Source organism: Chinchilla lanigera, unplaced genomic scaffold, assembly GCF_000276665.1.
Source record: "Chinchilla lanigera isolate Chin_1 unplaced genomic scaffold, ChiLan1.0 scaffold00004, whole genome shotgun sequence".
Lineage (NCBI taxonomy): Eukaryota > Metazoa > Chordata > Mammalia > Rodentia > Chinchillidae > Chinchilla > Chinchilla lanigera.
Window position 1 is genome coordinate 23,854,005 of NW_004955405.1, and position 16,793 is coordinate 23,870,797.

Genomic DNA, 16,793 nt, shown 5'->3' on the forward strand with positions numbered 1-16,793 from the left:
TGATTTTTATTTTTTACAGAGATACTAAGACTATTTCAGTCTGTTGATAAACATCATTTCTGTCCAATGGAAAATTACAGTAAGAAGTCTGACATATAACAAATTATGAGATGATAATCAAAAAATCTATTTGTATTTTACAGAGTGCAAGTAGGCTACAGATGTATCACAGTCATCTACTTCTAATTTTCTCTTTTAAAATAAAGATTACTAAGGTCTAAAAGTTATTTCTTTATTACTATTCTATATCATATATATTTAATTTTTGTGATTAAACTATAAGATAAGGATAAACAGATATAACCTTGTAGATTATGCAAAGCAAGTATGTACACAAAAATAAAAACTATTTAATTGTCAAGAGAAAATATACTAACTTATTCCTAAGCTGAAAGGATTGTTTTTTCCATAATTAGAAAGGAAAAGAGTAGGATTAAATGCTAAACTAACTAAAAAAGTTGTAAGTAGTTTGCAAGAAAAGAATCTTATATGTAGTCATGCTGCTAATATTGACTAAACTTACTTACAAAGTTTTAGTACTTTTTACAGGGCCCAATATTGTACTAATGCAAAGCCAAACTTCTTTTCAGTGATAAAATGAAAATCTTTTCTTGGGTTAGAGTAATGCTTTTAATAAGGGATGATAAGAGGTATTTCTATGCCTTTGATGTATTATGCCTAGAACAATAAGAATTTGGGTCTTCTCAGAACACTTTCTTATGCTTTACAGTAATTTTTATCATACCTTTGGCATTTCAGAGAACTGAGACTTCTCTCTTCTGAAAGCGCTGAAATGTTTTACATTTTTCACAATATTGCTTTCTCCATATGAAATCCTAAATAAAATCTTCTCAAACTGATCTTAAGATTTCTCAGAAGACTTCCAGACATTTGCAAATGATTTATTCTTCTACTTCAGTGAGAAAAATGTTAAAAAATAATTGGATGTTTTTGATTGATGTTTTCATTACATAAAAAGCATTGCAAAATAAAAAGAAATGTTTTAATCTTCCTTATGTTATATTTGGATGTGTAAACATTATAACACTGTTGTCTAAGTATTTCTGAAATTGTATGAGATTCCAAGAAACTTGTCAACATCCTTGTTGTCCATAAATTATCCTGTTATATCAGTCTTAATTCCTTATTGTTATGTAAAATGTCATATGGCAACGCAGAACAAACTTGACAAACTTGACCCTTATCAGCTGTTTGTTCTTCTTCTTCTCCTCTTTTCCTTCTTCTTCTGTTCAGTGTTAGATCAACTGTATCATTTTATGAATAACTCTCATCAGATCTTTGATCATGAATATTTTAAATTTTTGTCACTTACAGAATATTTATTTCTTCTCTGAAAGCACTTGCAACCAGCTATAGATAATAGGCTACAAAGTTTCATGGTGGCATTGATTACTTAATTTTGAGCCCATACCAGTTACTTGAGTGGAGATGTTCAGGACTCAAGTGTAGAAGCTGATTAGTTCATGAAATTGCCAACTGATGAAGTAGAAAAAGAATTACTTACTTGGGACTCAGTAAACTAATTCAGGATGATTATGGTTCATTTTGAACCCTCCTTGGTCTTTTTTTTTTTGGTTTTGGTTTTTCTCAGGTACCAGGAACCGAACTCACGACCTTGCGCTTGCCAGGCAGGCGCTTTGCCGCTGAGCTAAATCCCCAGTCCTCCTCCTTGCTCTTTTAACGTTTAATTTTTCTGGTTTTGAAGAACGTCTTTCCTTTTTACTCAGGTCATCTACACTTGCAAAGATTAATAGATTATCCCTTTGTAAACATAAATGAATCATTGACCCTTTCTCCCTGACTCATTCCTACAGAATTTGAATCTTCTGTGTTTTTATTTTCATTGCCTACACTGCACAGTTATTGGCATCAGTTCAAGAGAAGTTTATCCTCCTCACAACAGGACACAATGGGAGTATTGGTTATATTTCCAAGACCATGACTATAATAGCACATTTGAGAATGATTTGAACAGAATCTGACTAAAATTTTTTAAAAGGTCAACTTTAGGGAACGGATATTCACAAAATTCTCTTGGAAAAACAGGCTTATGTGGTTCTTAGCCTTATGCATTTATAAAATCAGTTCTTGGCGGGCCCAGAAATCTTAGGAACTTAAGAAAATTTAAAGCAATTCATTCAAATCTGTACATTTGCAAATTGAGTCAGATAATGAAGTGAGTGTTTAGTTTCCTTTCCTAGGTGTGAAAAGTTCTTAAAATTCTAATCTGTTGAGTGACCAGTGATGTTGAACATTTTTATATATTTATTTGCCATTTGTATTTCCTCATCTGAGAAGTGTGCATTCATCTCAGATTGAATTTGGAGGGTCTGAATTTGATCATTCTAAAGATGCAAATTAACACTGAGATTCCACCTCACTCCAGAAAAAATGACTATCATTAAGAAATCAACTAATAACAAATGCTGGAGGAGCTCTAAGGAGAAAGGAGACCTTCTCCACTGTTGGTGGGAGGGCACTATGGAAATCCCTATGCAAATTCTTCAGAAAACTAGGATTAAGCATGCAAAATTGATCAAAAAATTAAGCATTAATTGTTCCTTTCAATAAACCAATAGAAATTAGTAATACAATTATCTTAGCTCTCTTGTGTGTATATGTATAATTCTTTCCCTTCATTCATTCATTCATTCATTCATTCATTCATTCTTTCTTTCTTTCTTTTCTCCTTTCCTTCATCCCAGTTCTTTCCTTTTGAGCAGTTTCTTTCCCTTTCACAATATCTATTGCAGCTTTTGGATTTTATTTGCTCTTTCAGTTTCTTACACTAGGGAGGCAATATGATGAAGATCACAATGTGAAATATAACAACAATTGTTAATTTCCTATCATAGTGTTTTGAAATTCTGTATCTTTTTAAACTTTTTTAAAATTTTATTCCCTTTAAAATAAAATTAAAAATTAAAATTAAAAAAACTAAGATTAGAGGTTCCATTTGACCAGTTATTGCCCTTTTGAGTATCTTCCCAGAAGAATTAAAACACCATACCACAAGTATATATGTGCACCCATGTTTACAGCAGCACAATTAGTGATAGCTAAATCCTGGAAACAACCCAGATGCCCATCCACTGAGGAATGGATAAAAAGGACGTGATATTTTTATACACTGGACTATTAATCATCTATAAATAGGATAAACCTGAGGTTTTTGTAGGTAAATGAATGCAACTTGAAACCATATTAATAAGTGAAACAAGTCAGACTCATATGTGTAAACATTGTATTGTCACCCTGGTGTGTGAAATTGAAAGAGTAAATAGGGTCTAGAATTTATAATAGCTATTGTGAAATGGGAAGTAATTATTTAAAAGGAAAAAGGAACTAGGAGGGGGGAAAGTGGAAAGGAAGGAAGGGAAAAGGGAGAAAAATGCAAGGAAGCTATACTATTATTTCTCTTAGTTCACTGAAAAGGAAAGTTGGAGTTAATATCTATTGGAGCATTTTTAATGCCCACATCTTGTACTTTAACTACTTTAAACATGACAGTATACAATGTATTAACTATTGCCATTCTGCTATTATTTTGTAAGAAATTACATTTTACCTTTTTAAAATAAACAAAAAATTATTAGAATTCTAATCTGAGATTCTTTTATGAGAAGTTCTAGCAAATCAAACTCAAGCAAACCAATGTGGTCAATTACCACTTCATTTCACCTATATAAGCAAGTCGGCCAACTCTAAAGAGGCTAGATCTTCTTTTTATACTTTTCTTTTCTGTAGAATATAATGTGGTTTTGGTTAACTATGATTGAACAAGATATTAATTATAGAGATAAACTTTATGTTGCAGTGGAAAACTACAGTATACTCAGTATAATTAGTACTCAGGTAGTTTTAGTTCTGCAGAAACTGATAGTAGCCTTTAAAACTAACTCTTCCAATCTCCTCCCACTCTCCTGATTTGCAGTTACTGAGAAATAAATGGTCCTTTCCTCAAAGTGTGCAATGTTGTATTAGTCTTCATAAAAATCACCTTATTGCCTTATAGGAAACCTGTGTGCTTGCTGCTCTTCAGGATACTCAGAAAGTTCAGGGAAACACCCTTTACAACCACCAAAGACATTTAAAATGAAAACCAGGAAAACTGTCACATTACTACTTCCATCCTAATTCCACCGTCTGCAGATAATCTGAGCCATCTGGCCTAGATATCCTTTCTACTGGCTTCCTTATGAATCAAAAACTGGGTTCCCAACTAGTAATTTTTAACTTGTTTCATGGAAATTCCTCTTACTATTTTCTAATATTTTCCAATAGATAGGTCAGTTGGTCCTTCATGAGCAAAAAGCAACCCTAAAAGAAATAGATTTACCTGCTTCAAAAGGAAGAAAATCTTTCTTCTTTCCACACATGAGAAGAGAGATTGACAAAAATTCTCTTTCTGGTGGTTAATTTTAGGGGTCCCCTTGGTCTATATTAGGGCTACCCAAACAAGTGGTTAAGCAGTACTTTGGTCCCCCTGAAGAGGGTTTCTGAAAGAGACTGCCATGAGAGGTGTCAGACTGAGTGGGCAGGACTCACACACAGTGTGGATGAGCACCATCACGCACGCTACAGGCCAGAAGCAAGAGGCAGAAGAAAATCAAAATTATCCTCTCTCCTTTGTGTGGCTGATACATCCTTCTCTTCTTTCTTTTCATCAGTACATTTTTTGGGTACGCAATTACAACATTTATGGTGGGAAGTTGATACATACACAAACACATTTTAACTGTGTTTTCCCACCCATTACTCCTCCTGAAGCTCCTTCCAACATTTGACAGCAGGCTTTTTGTTCTTCAAATTCTCAGGCAAGCACCACAGGCTCCCTGGTTCTGGAACTTTTGGATTTAGATCTACCCATGCTATGGTTTCTCTGTTCTTCTGGGCTTTCAGAATGCCTACTGTGGATTCATGTATGAACATATGACCAAATTACTTCAAAAACTTTCTCTGTCTACCTACCTACCTATCTACCTACCTAGGTACCTACCTACTTATCTACCTATCTACCTACCCACCTACCTACCTATCCTTCTATCTATATCTTTTCTTTATAATTTATATTTCCTATTAGTTCTGTCTGTCTGACAAACCCTACTATAGATTTTCACACTAGTTCTAAAGGAACAAACTTTCAAGGATGGGCTTTCATAATTCATTTTGAAGTTTTCCAATTGGCTTTTTCATTATCCTTAAAAATACTAAGTACTTCAACAATATAGACAGCGGTGACAGTCCCTGACCAAATTTAAGAAGATATGAGAAGTACTTGCATGGGACACTCCTAGTCATCACTGATAAGAGGCTAAGAATTCAGTGATCATATTGAGGTGGTTTGAGTAGTTGTGGGATACTCAGAGTGGAATTCTGTACAATTTTTTCTAATGTTACTGGACGAAGTGGTAAAGAAAAGGATGAGCTCGAGGGATTTATATTTCCTGATTCATCTTGACATGAAGAGTTTAAGCTTTCCTAAATATTCCCTCAGGGAGAACCTTTTCTACTGTAGCCCCAGCTTGAAAATGAAACACAAGCTGTTATCCTGCACTGGCTTCATTACAGTGGGAGCTGACCTCTTGGGGTCACAGGATGTAGTGGTCAAATTAGGGCAATGGTTGGAAGAGACAGTGATCCAATTGGTGAATATGGAGATGTATGTAGTACAGTAATGGTGCTGGAAACAGTAAGCATTGATACATCCTGATGAGTCTTTTTGTAAACAAAGTGACCTCCTCAGCTGGCTGTAGGGGCCTCAGTGGTATAGGCCTTGCCAAAGCTGCCAAAGAGGATTAACACTGCATTGCCTGAAGAAATAGTAACAGCTTCCCTGAAGGCAGTTATCAAGGAATACAATTTCTCATTCACCTTAGGACCTAGCTCTAGCACCTATCTGAGCTTTTAGATGGGTGCCAGAAGGTCTCTAAAGGTGAGATACAAAGTGCAAGCCTAGAGGAAGTAAGTGCATTAAGCTTCAAAAGAACTCCTTCAGTTTCCAGTTACACAAGGAGTAATCTAAGGCCAAGTGTGTGAGAATGGATATTAAGGATGCTGGACAATAGTTGAGGAAACACAAAGTTGCATCCGGGAAATTTTATGTTATTGATATATGTTGCCTAAGCACAGATTCCACATCCAGTTTAGCTGAAGGAGTTACAGAAAGGGTTGTTTGTTTGGCTAACTGATCAAACAGCAATCAACTCAAGTGAAGAGGAGATGCCTGATCTTCTTTGGTTTAATGTAGAAGAAAGGATCCCAAAACTCAGGGAGATTAGAATGCCAAATTGAATTTGTCATATAAAGTTCACTCTCCCACACTGGAAGTTTCCAAAAGGTATACCTTTAATTAATACTTTGAGAAACAAATTGGCAGGGAGAGCATTCTTGAAGAATTTTATATTTGCTCTTTGTATGCCAGAGTTTATAGGGAAAACTAGTCACCCAATTAGAGATCAGAAATGAAATGGGGGTAATTAGATACTAGTGTATCAAGGGCCAAGCGCTGGCACTTGACCAGCAAATATAAGGTGGGTGCAGTTGTATAACATTATAGACAACAGAACTAAAGCAATCAGAGTAGTCAGACACATTTGAACATATGGCACTGGTTTTTAATCATGACTTTTGTAGAAGTGACAGAGATAAGAAACCCATCAAAGTTTTACTTCATCTTTATAAGCAGAACTCTTTTAGGTGAAGTGAAAAAAGTCTAATATTAGCCATAAAAACAGAAACATGATCTCTCAGTCAATTATCAGACCAGAGCCAATTCATAAAATTCATAATCTGTAAATGAAGCAAAGGCTGTGTCCACTGGAGATAGAATCAGAGAACACTACCAAAAATATATATTCATCGCTTCCTCAACTCTTCCCAAAGGGACACCTGGCCTTTTATCAAGGTTACTGTGCATTGGAGCAAAGGAAATAGCCAGACTTTTCAGGAACATCTAAATATTGCCTGTAAGCTGACACTGATTCTAACAGAGCCAAAAACCATCACAGTGGTCCATCAATCAGAGTAGGTTGTTAAGGAGGTCATATGATCAACGTAGACTTAAGTCAAGTCTAGCTGCACTTAAATTTTTTTTCTGAATCTCCCTATGAAATCTAGCCACTGAAGAATACCATAATGCTTAACTCAAGAGAAATCACCATTTGCATTTCCTTTCCTCTCCTTGAGAAGAAGTTCTAGTCAGTAAGTTATAATCCTCATGACACTTGCTTCTCTTTTATCGGAAACCATTACCTTGTTGCGCTTATTTTCCAAAGTCTGAAAAGTGTTGTTTCAGATACTCTACCACCCTTTCCCAAATATGTGCAAAGTTGGCACATCTGGCTCAATAAGACAATTTTGGGAGCCAGAGTCACACGCTCTTTGGGAGACCTAGGTGATGAATGTTCATGAATATAAAAGTATGTCAGCCAGAGGTCAATTACAGAAACACTTAAAATAAATTTATATGATATAATACCAAATAATTTATTTTTATATAAAATAAATTGTTTTACTGTATACTTCTTTTCATTAAGATGATATATGAATATATGGGCAAATGTATTCATATACAAAATATTTACTAAATATGCATGTATTTACCTGCAATTTTTAAATTATAGTGTGGCAGTTATTTCTATGCAATTACATACTCCTGATTACACATACATCGAGTGATTAATGTTCAAATTTTAAAAATATAGTAAAAGATACATTGCTGATAATCCCCCTCAATATACCGCCACTCACTTCAAACACACTTATCCTGTCATTGTGTCACTTTCTCAGGTAATTCTGGAAGTCCTGATTCTTGTTTCTCCAAGATTTGACCACAAATATCTGTTCAAAAATATGGCAAATGCTGCTCCAAGGGAAGGGCGGGCCCGTAAAAATACTGTGGTGTGTCCTCACGCCCCTTGTTTGTCAGACCCAGCTCCTTGCAACCTCTGGCCTATTCCCAAAGTCCAAAGGATCAAGAAAGGTAAATATTTTTACTTGATTTAAGACATTTAGCCAGTTAGAGCAGCACGATTAAAAATACCCATGAAAGAGCAGTTCCAGAATTGTTTTGGAAAATAGAAAGAAAGGTAAAGTGTTTTCAAAGTTAGGGGGACTATTTTGAGGAGTACTATTATCTTATTGTATAAATTTAAACATTAAACATTTACCCTATATTTCCATCATTCTGTGTATGTAAGTAGAACTTATGGACTGACAATAAATAAGTACATTTATTACTGTTCCTACTTGAAATGTATGTAGCAGTATTACTAACCATTAGCAACATTTTTAATAAATTATTCACTCTGGCAGTCTGTAATATTGCTCTCTCCTTGTTCTATCCAACCTTCTCTTTGTTTTCATTTTTACACTGTTTTTTTGGTCAGGACATAACATAGCACTATGATCATTTTTTAAACAAAATTCCTCACTAGATCTCCAGTGAGGAATTTTGACTGAGCTCTAGTCCAATTTTAGCATGATGACTATTATGTCTATGCAGCTCCCCTGCAGAACACTCAAACGTATCTAAGACTGTGTGATTATTTTCCCTTACAATTCGCATTTTCCAGATTCTCATGTTGGTAGCCTAGATTCTCTAAATTGTTCTTTTTAATTTTTGTGGGTTTTTTTGAGACAGGGTTTTGCTATGCAGTTCAGTCTGGATTTGAGCTCACTTTGTAGCCCAGGCTGGCCCTGAACTTGCAGTGATCCTCCTTAGGCTAGATTTTCTAAACAAGTCAAATTATTCTCCAGAATATTTGCTTCCTTCTTTTTGTGTTGGAGGTCTGCCAAGCTCTCTCCGCCCCTCGCATCCCCATCTCTTACCTGCCACAAGATCTTGCACTGATTTCTCATTTCCATCATCAAAGTTCAGGAAATGTGACCTTTAATGTTGGCAGTAGCAGGGGATAGGGTTGGTATTCCTCGCCCATTCACTTAGCACCGTTTTGTTTCTGAAATAACACCTTCACCTCTAGAAAAGGAATTTTGAGGGCGGTAACCCTAACCAGAAGGTGGGAAGATGAGCTGCTTGGGAGATTTCAGGATGTAACTGTCTCCTGAGCAGTCCCCTGCGGAAGAGGTGAATGGGGTGAACGTAACAATCAGTCTGTGTGTCCCAGGGCTCAAGTCAGGAAGACACAGACGAAGACACTTGCTCTCAATTCTCAGCCGGAAGCTCGAGCAGCCCCGCACGGAGCATGAGCAGGAGGGCCTTCCAAGAGGAGGGTTTTCTTCCCCCTCAGACCTCGACTCCGAGAGCAGTGGAGTGAAAACCACACAGAAGCCAAACTCAGTGGACCTGTTTCAGTCCTGCTTTTTGCGAGAAGGCTATCAAAGAACGCCCCAGGAAAGGGTCTTCAAAAATAGTTCATTTCTTTTTCAAGCTCTGGAATGTGCATTTTTATTTGCACTTTACATTTCACGAGGAGGTAACATTCTGAGGACATCCGAAGACCATTTGGACAGGTAAGGGAGGGCCTGAACACTTATTTTTTTTCAATCACAACTTCAATTCCCATACATTATACCCTACTTCTCCACTCCATGAGATGAAATAACCACAGCATTGCTCTGACTTGTAATCATGAAAGCAGTTTTACAGTTAGTAATACAATTTTTATCCAGGAAAAAAAGAAAAAGGAACATCGTCTAAAAAAAGAAAAAAGAAACAAAAGAAACATTATGTCAAAGGCTACAGTGGGATCAGAAAACTCAGCCTTCCTTTGCCCCCTATATTCCCCGCGTGTCGAATCTGCCGGACACTGAGGAGGACCTGGGGCCAGTACTGCGACCCTCTGTCTCCGCTCTTTATTGTATGCAGGGTGGAGGCCTGGATCATCTGAGTGACAATATTGAAGCTTACAGGTGGATATTTTATATATAACCTTCCAAAGGGAAGAAGCGCTGTGGAGTAGCCGCCACAATGAGACCTAGGTGGCCAAGACAGACGCTTTACCTATCAGTGCAGAAATTAAGGATGCGATGTAAAATCTTAGTGACTTCATCCAGAGTTTCAAGACAGCAACTCAGAGGATGTGAGTTGCCAACGCCAGTGGCCTTTGTCTGATTTTAAAGTGATTTGTCCTAGGACTTTGCTTGTGTGCAGTCTTACATCTTTATAAATATAACGCAAGTGGCTATATTCAAAGACTGTAGTCAGATTAACTTTTTGCCACTGCAGCTTTGCAAAGCTGACTTTCTCTGTTTTTTAGATACACTCGGCTGTGAATAACGGCATGCACAATTTCCACAGTGGTAAGCTATGTCCTTTCCTCATCCGTGTACCCCTTAAACTACTTTAATTTCTCATTGAGCACCAGTGGAATGATTGACAATCCTCCAGACAGCCTAAAAAAAAAAAAAGCCAAGGTATTAAATGTTCTTGAAGGATGGACAGGTAGAAAAAAAAAGGGGGCGGGGAAGGGAGTTGAACACAACTTAAAAGCAATTACCCTTTGGGAATAGGGTCCAACATTTTTAAAGTGTTGATATCCACAAAACTTCCAAATGTGGCATATCCTGTCCAGTGGGACAAATTTGTTTTAAAAGAAACCTACACTGTTACAGTTTTTTGGAACTTTCTGTCTTGTAAGACAGATGTTCCTGAGTCATAGTGTTGTCATGGGGTTGAAGTCACCTATCACTGAGAATTTCAAAACCACAATATTTTCAAATAACTAGGGTTGAATTCCAGGAAAAGATATCTTGCAAGGAAATGGACATGTGAAGCAAAACCTCTAGTTGAGGCTACACCTCAGCTTTACAAAGTAACATTTGGAGACTGTGTAATTCCAAGGGAATTGGGCAGTATCCTGCCATCAACATCAGTGTCATCTCTGTACCTGTAGGTATCTGCTGGGAAATACAACAGGTTTACACGAAAGCTGTGGTGGGCCTTCCTTTGTAACTCGATGTGAGTACCACCAATAGGCTGTTAGAGCTTAAAACCAAGTCACATGCAAGTAAAAGCAAATTGTGTAGTAGTCTTGAAATCCCTACCTGGCATTAAGAAATTTAAAAATTAACTAGGTACATACACATGAAGCTAAGAAATACATTCAGTGCAACACAGTTTATTTCATTTATCAAAGACCTGCCCATAAATTGTTCTGTGTGCCGTCTGTTTTTTCTACCCAACTGTTTCGCTTTTAGGTCAGGTAGATTCTGCACATAAATTTACAAAAAGTATTATTCACATTTTTCTCACATTATAATTTCTATGGATTATCTCTTCTATTATCATTTTCCTTTAAAAATTAGTATTTATGTAAAATATTCTCTTATTGCTGAATATTTATCTGAATTCCAGCTTCAGTAGGAAGTTGTTTTTCATATATTTTGAACTCTTACAATTTTATTATGCTTGTGTTCATTTCCTTAACACTTGCTACTTCTTAATGTTGGTGTCTCTATGATTTATTTTATTTGGACTCTGAGGCTTTTTTTTTTTTTTTTTTTTTTTTTTTTGACAGGGTCTTGCTATGCAGTTCAGACTGGTCTTGAGCTCACTTTGTGGCCCAAGCTGGTTTTGAACTCACAGTGATCCTCTTGCCTCAGCCTCCGAGTGTTGGGATTACAGGCATGCACCACCACATCCAGCTGAACTCTGAGTTCTTTAAATGTAGAACAATTAACAAGACACTTTTTATCATATCACCTGATTACCTAGTAGAATTTTTTTAAATAAAAGATAGTAGACAATTACTACCCTGGTTTGAGGGTGTTTGTGTGTGTACGTATATATTGCAGAAATCTGGGATTGAAGCTGCAGATAAAATGCCAAATCATGAAGACTTGTACTTCTTTCCTGTAATGCAACATTCTTAGAAACTTATTTAAAAATTTCTCGGTCATAACTCAGACCTACTCTGTAAACTTTGAGTTCTCTAATTGAGAAAATGCAAAAAGAGAATGTCAAACTTAACTTCATCCACTAGCAGGATATCATAGATTCCTTTTTATCTCTTTATAGTTTATTTAAGTGAGAAGAAAGGATAGTACCCCTTGTTAGTTTTATTATGCAGCAGATTGAAATATTTTATAACTGCTATAAATCAGAATCTTTAAAGATACTTATGAAATGCAAGAGGAAAAAAAATTAATCTTCACACTGAGTATAGTTGGAATACCAGTGGCAAAATTGGGTAATTAGTTTTTGCAGGGGGTGCCTCAGAGATATAATCTGACATTTCTAATATTAAAACCCAGATATGATACCAAAGTTTAGAAGGCACACAGTTTGAGAACAGACGCTGTCTGAATTCATCAAGCCACCTTACTTATTTCTCCTATGTTGTATATACACATACAGGTATAGAAATATTCTTCCTACGACTGAACACTGTGGCTATTATTCACCTCAAATCATTATTCATGGGAGTAGATAAAGTACTAGTTGTACAAATTTTATTACATTTTCCCTTGGAAAGATACTGTGTAGGAATTTGTGTTTTAGTTTTCATCAACGTAATAAAACTGTTCATTTATTTAAAAATTGATGAACATAGGAACTGACAAGTGAAGTATTACACCGCGGAGCTGTTCGCTGAGAGTGCGTATGCTTGTGCGTGTTCTCACAAGTCTCCTTGTTTCCCGAATGTTTTCAGGACTGAATGCACAAAATTACCAAATATCACTGAACCCAGTTCCTGTCCTCCAGTTCTTCAAGATAAAAATCACACTTTCCCCTGAAAAATTATTCTATGGCTCTGTAACTGTAGGGGAAAAGGAAACCAAAGTCCTGCCCACCAAAGTCAATGTAGCTGCATTAATGTAGCTGCATTAATTACCTCAAGGCACTAGCCTATTACTTATAGTTTATTTCATAGTCTCTTTTAAAATTAAAAGAGTGCAAATGTAAATTTCATACCTCAAATTGTATGAGCTTGTGTCTAACACTTAGCCTCATGTCAGAGAAAACATGAGAAAAATTCTGCAGTCAAGTGTTCACCTGTCTTACATGTGCCACTGTGTGTGTTTGACTTGCTTGGCTTATTGTTTTTAATGCTTGTCCAATTTATTTTCTACTTTTCTTGGTGGAGGGCTGAACATAACCTTAGGGCAGTATTCAATACGTTTTGATGAAAAGAACGAATGTTTCTGACATAGTAAAACTTCTGAGAGGTTTTACAAAACATGATTATCATTATATTTTTTTTAACAGGAGTCTTAGGTATTTGTAGGAGCAAATGTAATTGTTCTTCCATTTCATAGTTCATTTTTTAAAGTCCCAAAGCATACTGTCCATTCCTAGAAATAAGTGATATGAAGTTAAAAATTATAGAAGCTAGGCTATTCCATAGAGTCCATAGTGATGCCCAGGTTTTTTGTTTGTTTGTTTGTTTGTTTGTTTGTTTTTTTGGTGCATATTAAGCTTCAACATAGATAGAAAATTTGTAGCATTAGCAAGCTGGAGGCTTTCTTGACACTCACCATAAAAAGAGTAATATATGACATGGTGACTGGGAAAAAATTGCACCAGTTTTCAATGTGGATGCTAAGAAAAAAAATGTTATACATTATTTAGCAACTCCTTTTTCACAATATTATTTCCTTATAGGCGGCTTCTGTCAGAGCTAAGAAAGGGCCTGGCTCGAACAGAACCATAGTAGCAAATATTGAGCTACGTTAGCAAAATACAGACATTAACTTGCATTTCAGAATATTATAGCAGTAAAGGCTGTTTTAAATTGTGTCAGAAAAGGAACAGTACTGATGATAACAATAGATAACTATTTCAAAGAGCTATAAAATATTTGTTATTAAAACATGCAGAAAACTCATAAGATAGGAATATCTTTGTATTCATCCGCTTTCTGTTGCTGAAACAAAGCACCTAAAGCCATATACTTTATAAAGAAGAGACTTTTAATTCACAGTTTTGGTGACTGGAAGTTTAAGATCTAGGAATGCTATCTATTTTGCCTCCCTCCTGGTAGAAGCATCATAATGATAAAACTGCATGCACAGAACATGTGGTGTGACCATATAGATAGTCAGGAAGCTAAAGAGGAATTCAGAGCTTGCTCTTTTAAAGTTTTAAAATAATTCAAATTGCTCTTTTATAGTGATTCAGTCTTAAGAGAGCCAACTTGTTCTACAAAATCAGTGCTCATCTACTGAGGTTGATGCCTCCAGTAACATAAATACATAATACTAAGCCTCACCTCTGACAGGTTCCAACAACTCTACAACAAATTATAGACCATGTTTCCAACATGTGAATCCCAGGGTAACAAAGTGTAGCCCAATAAGAAACTGAGGTTCAGGTGGTTTTAGAGATGTGTCCACATTTATTATACAGCAAATATGCTCCTTAGTTATCACAAATAGCAGCTAGAATTGAGTTGAGATGAGTTGAGTCTTTAGTTTAAATTTGTTTTTCTAGTCCAAAGATTTTAACTTAATATCTTGTATTTGCTAAGTAAATGCTCTGGCAATGTGAGCTACATCTCCAGGCAGGCAGTTAAGATTTAAAAGTTGGTTTTCTAAATCTATGATTTCTTCTTCATGGTCTACATGAAAATTATCATAAAGACATAAAAATTAGGCACTTCCAATCCAAGTTAAATTTTGATAAAGGCAGTGATATTGAACAACATCATTACTTCTATTTATACCATCATTTTGAAGAAATAACTCACACAAATGACTGCTTCTCCCCCAAAGGGTTACAGAAGGTTTTATGCACAATTTCCAATATAGTTTCAGAGAAGACAGTTTGAGGTAAATTGCACCTATTCCAATTTTGGATAGCTGGCATAACTATACTGCTGATTTCTGGTGGTTTATTGTTTGGAACAGTTAATGTTTAAAATTTTTTTCTATATTTTGACCAATTTTGCATGCTTATACCTGGTAATCTGAGCAACTGATGTGAAGATAACAGTATGCAGTTTAACAACCATTGGTGAATTCCTACAATCGTGTCTAGTGAAACTATGTATTGTCTCTAATGTTCTTATAAATTATTATTTTCTTACTTGCTTTAGTGGTTTGATCAATCTTCTATTCTTACAGCTGGTAATCTGAGCAACTTCGTTGAAGATAACAAGACGTAATATAACAACCACTTTTAATCTCTATCATTTGGTTTGAAACCCTGTATCATTTTTAATGTCCTTGCTTTGTTTTGTCTGTATTTTGCTGTTGTTCCTTTTTTTTACTATTCACTTTTATAAAAGAGAGAATAGTATATTGTTTCAATAATATTGCAAGACATTTCTGTATTATAACAGATCAGGTAAATTAACAAGTGTCCAGCATTGCTAAATAATAAATTTGAGTAAGAATAATGCACATCTCAGTATATATCTATCTTTAAATAATGTTTAGTGACATAGCTATTTGCCTTTCTTTCTTAAGTAAGCATTGGTTTTCTTAAACTTATTAAATTCTATGAAAAAATAGCCCTCTATAAAATCCATTATCATTTATTTATTATGTACTTAATTCAAATATATGTTAAGTTTACAGTAGATACCAGATAACTGTGTTAGGCACAGTGATAACAATTTCATGTCCAGTTTAACGAAAAATGAAAAAATATACTGCAGGAAAAGTAAAAAAAAAAAAAATGGGGTATGGTCAGAAGTGATTGGCTTTTTTGTGTGTTTTTAATGTTTTTCGTCAATAAAAATGGATATAGTAAATTTATATAATACAAAGATCATGACAAAACAAACAACCTGGCTTCAGATTTATGTTATAATTTTATCAAAAGTGAACATAATGAGAAATTATCTTGGAACTTTTGAAGGTAATGTTATTGTCCCATAATAACATTACCTTTAAAATTACCTTCATCATAATTCTCAGAAGTTCTCTTTATTTTGCAGGACCAAGATAATGCATGATCTTGGGAAAAAGACATGTTGTTTTCATTTATAAAAAAAATCCTTCATTTTAATCATATCATTTTGGAGAAGAATAAAGAATCACAAATGGAGAGAACAAGGCAAAAAGTGATTGCAGTTCTCCCTTAGTTCTGCCCCCAAATGCAAAAAGAGAAAAGAAAAAAAGAACAAAAATACTTGAAAATTTTGTATTATTTGATTTTGTAGATAATTGGTGAAAACTTTGCATTAAATATTATGAATATTTTGTAACATAGAATTTTCTACAATCAAGAAATATCTCAATAAAACTGTATCCAAGATTCAAGTAGAATACATTTTTGTATTGTCTACTGCCACTTAAAGCATTAACTATATGTGTTCCATTTTTAAAGTTGAAAGAAATGGCTATATGACTTACATAGTTTGGAGTTTAAAAGAACATTTGCCAAAAAAATCTGTCCTTCTTTATCCTAGTCAGAAAAAGTTGAGTTGGGTACCAGAAAAGTCACCTCCATGTCAAGAAATTTGAAAAATGAGGGGTTTTTCTGTTCCATTTTTCAAAAACCACCTTTAATAAAAACAATCATGTGTATCAATAAAGTACATTCACACATTATCTTGTGTTTTTTATTTATTTATTTATTTGTACTTGGAATCAAACTCAGGATCTTATGTTTGCCAGGCAGGTATCATATATTATCTTGTACCTGACATCTCGAACTGTTTGTCAGTGTTTATTGTGATTAAATATATGAATTACAACTATGTAAAAATGCAAAGATAAAAAGACTAAAGAACTACAAAGACATTCTAAGAGTGGTAGTATTTGTTTAATACAATGATGTGTGTTTTCTTCTTTCTAAACATTTATATTTCCTAGTTTTAAAAAACTGCACATAGCATTTTAAAAACATATACTTGGAAAAA

The 16,793-nt window shown here is 35.0% G+C and overlaps 1 protein-coding gene across 3 annotated transcripts in view; it reads right to left on the minus strand.

Moving 5' to 3' along the window:
- Positions 1 to 16,793, minus strand: part of Mgat4c (MGAT4 family, member C) — a 72,695-nt gene that overhangs the window by 14,281 nt on the left and 41,621 nt on the right. Inside the window, exon 1 of one of the 3 annotated variants that reach the window (XM_013519560.1) lies at positions 8,854 to 9,066. The exons of 1 other annotated variant lie outside the window; for it this stretch is intronic. In XM_013519560.1, coding sequence (XP_013375014.1) covers positions 8,854 to 8,892 — 39 coding nt within the window. In that variant the 5' untranslated portion in view covers positions 8,893 to 9,066. Of the gene's footprint in view, positions 1 to 745; positions 804 to 8,853; positions 9,067 to 16,793 lie in introns of those variants that run through there. One more of the 3 variants, XM_005374414.2, reaches the window with a different exon arrangement.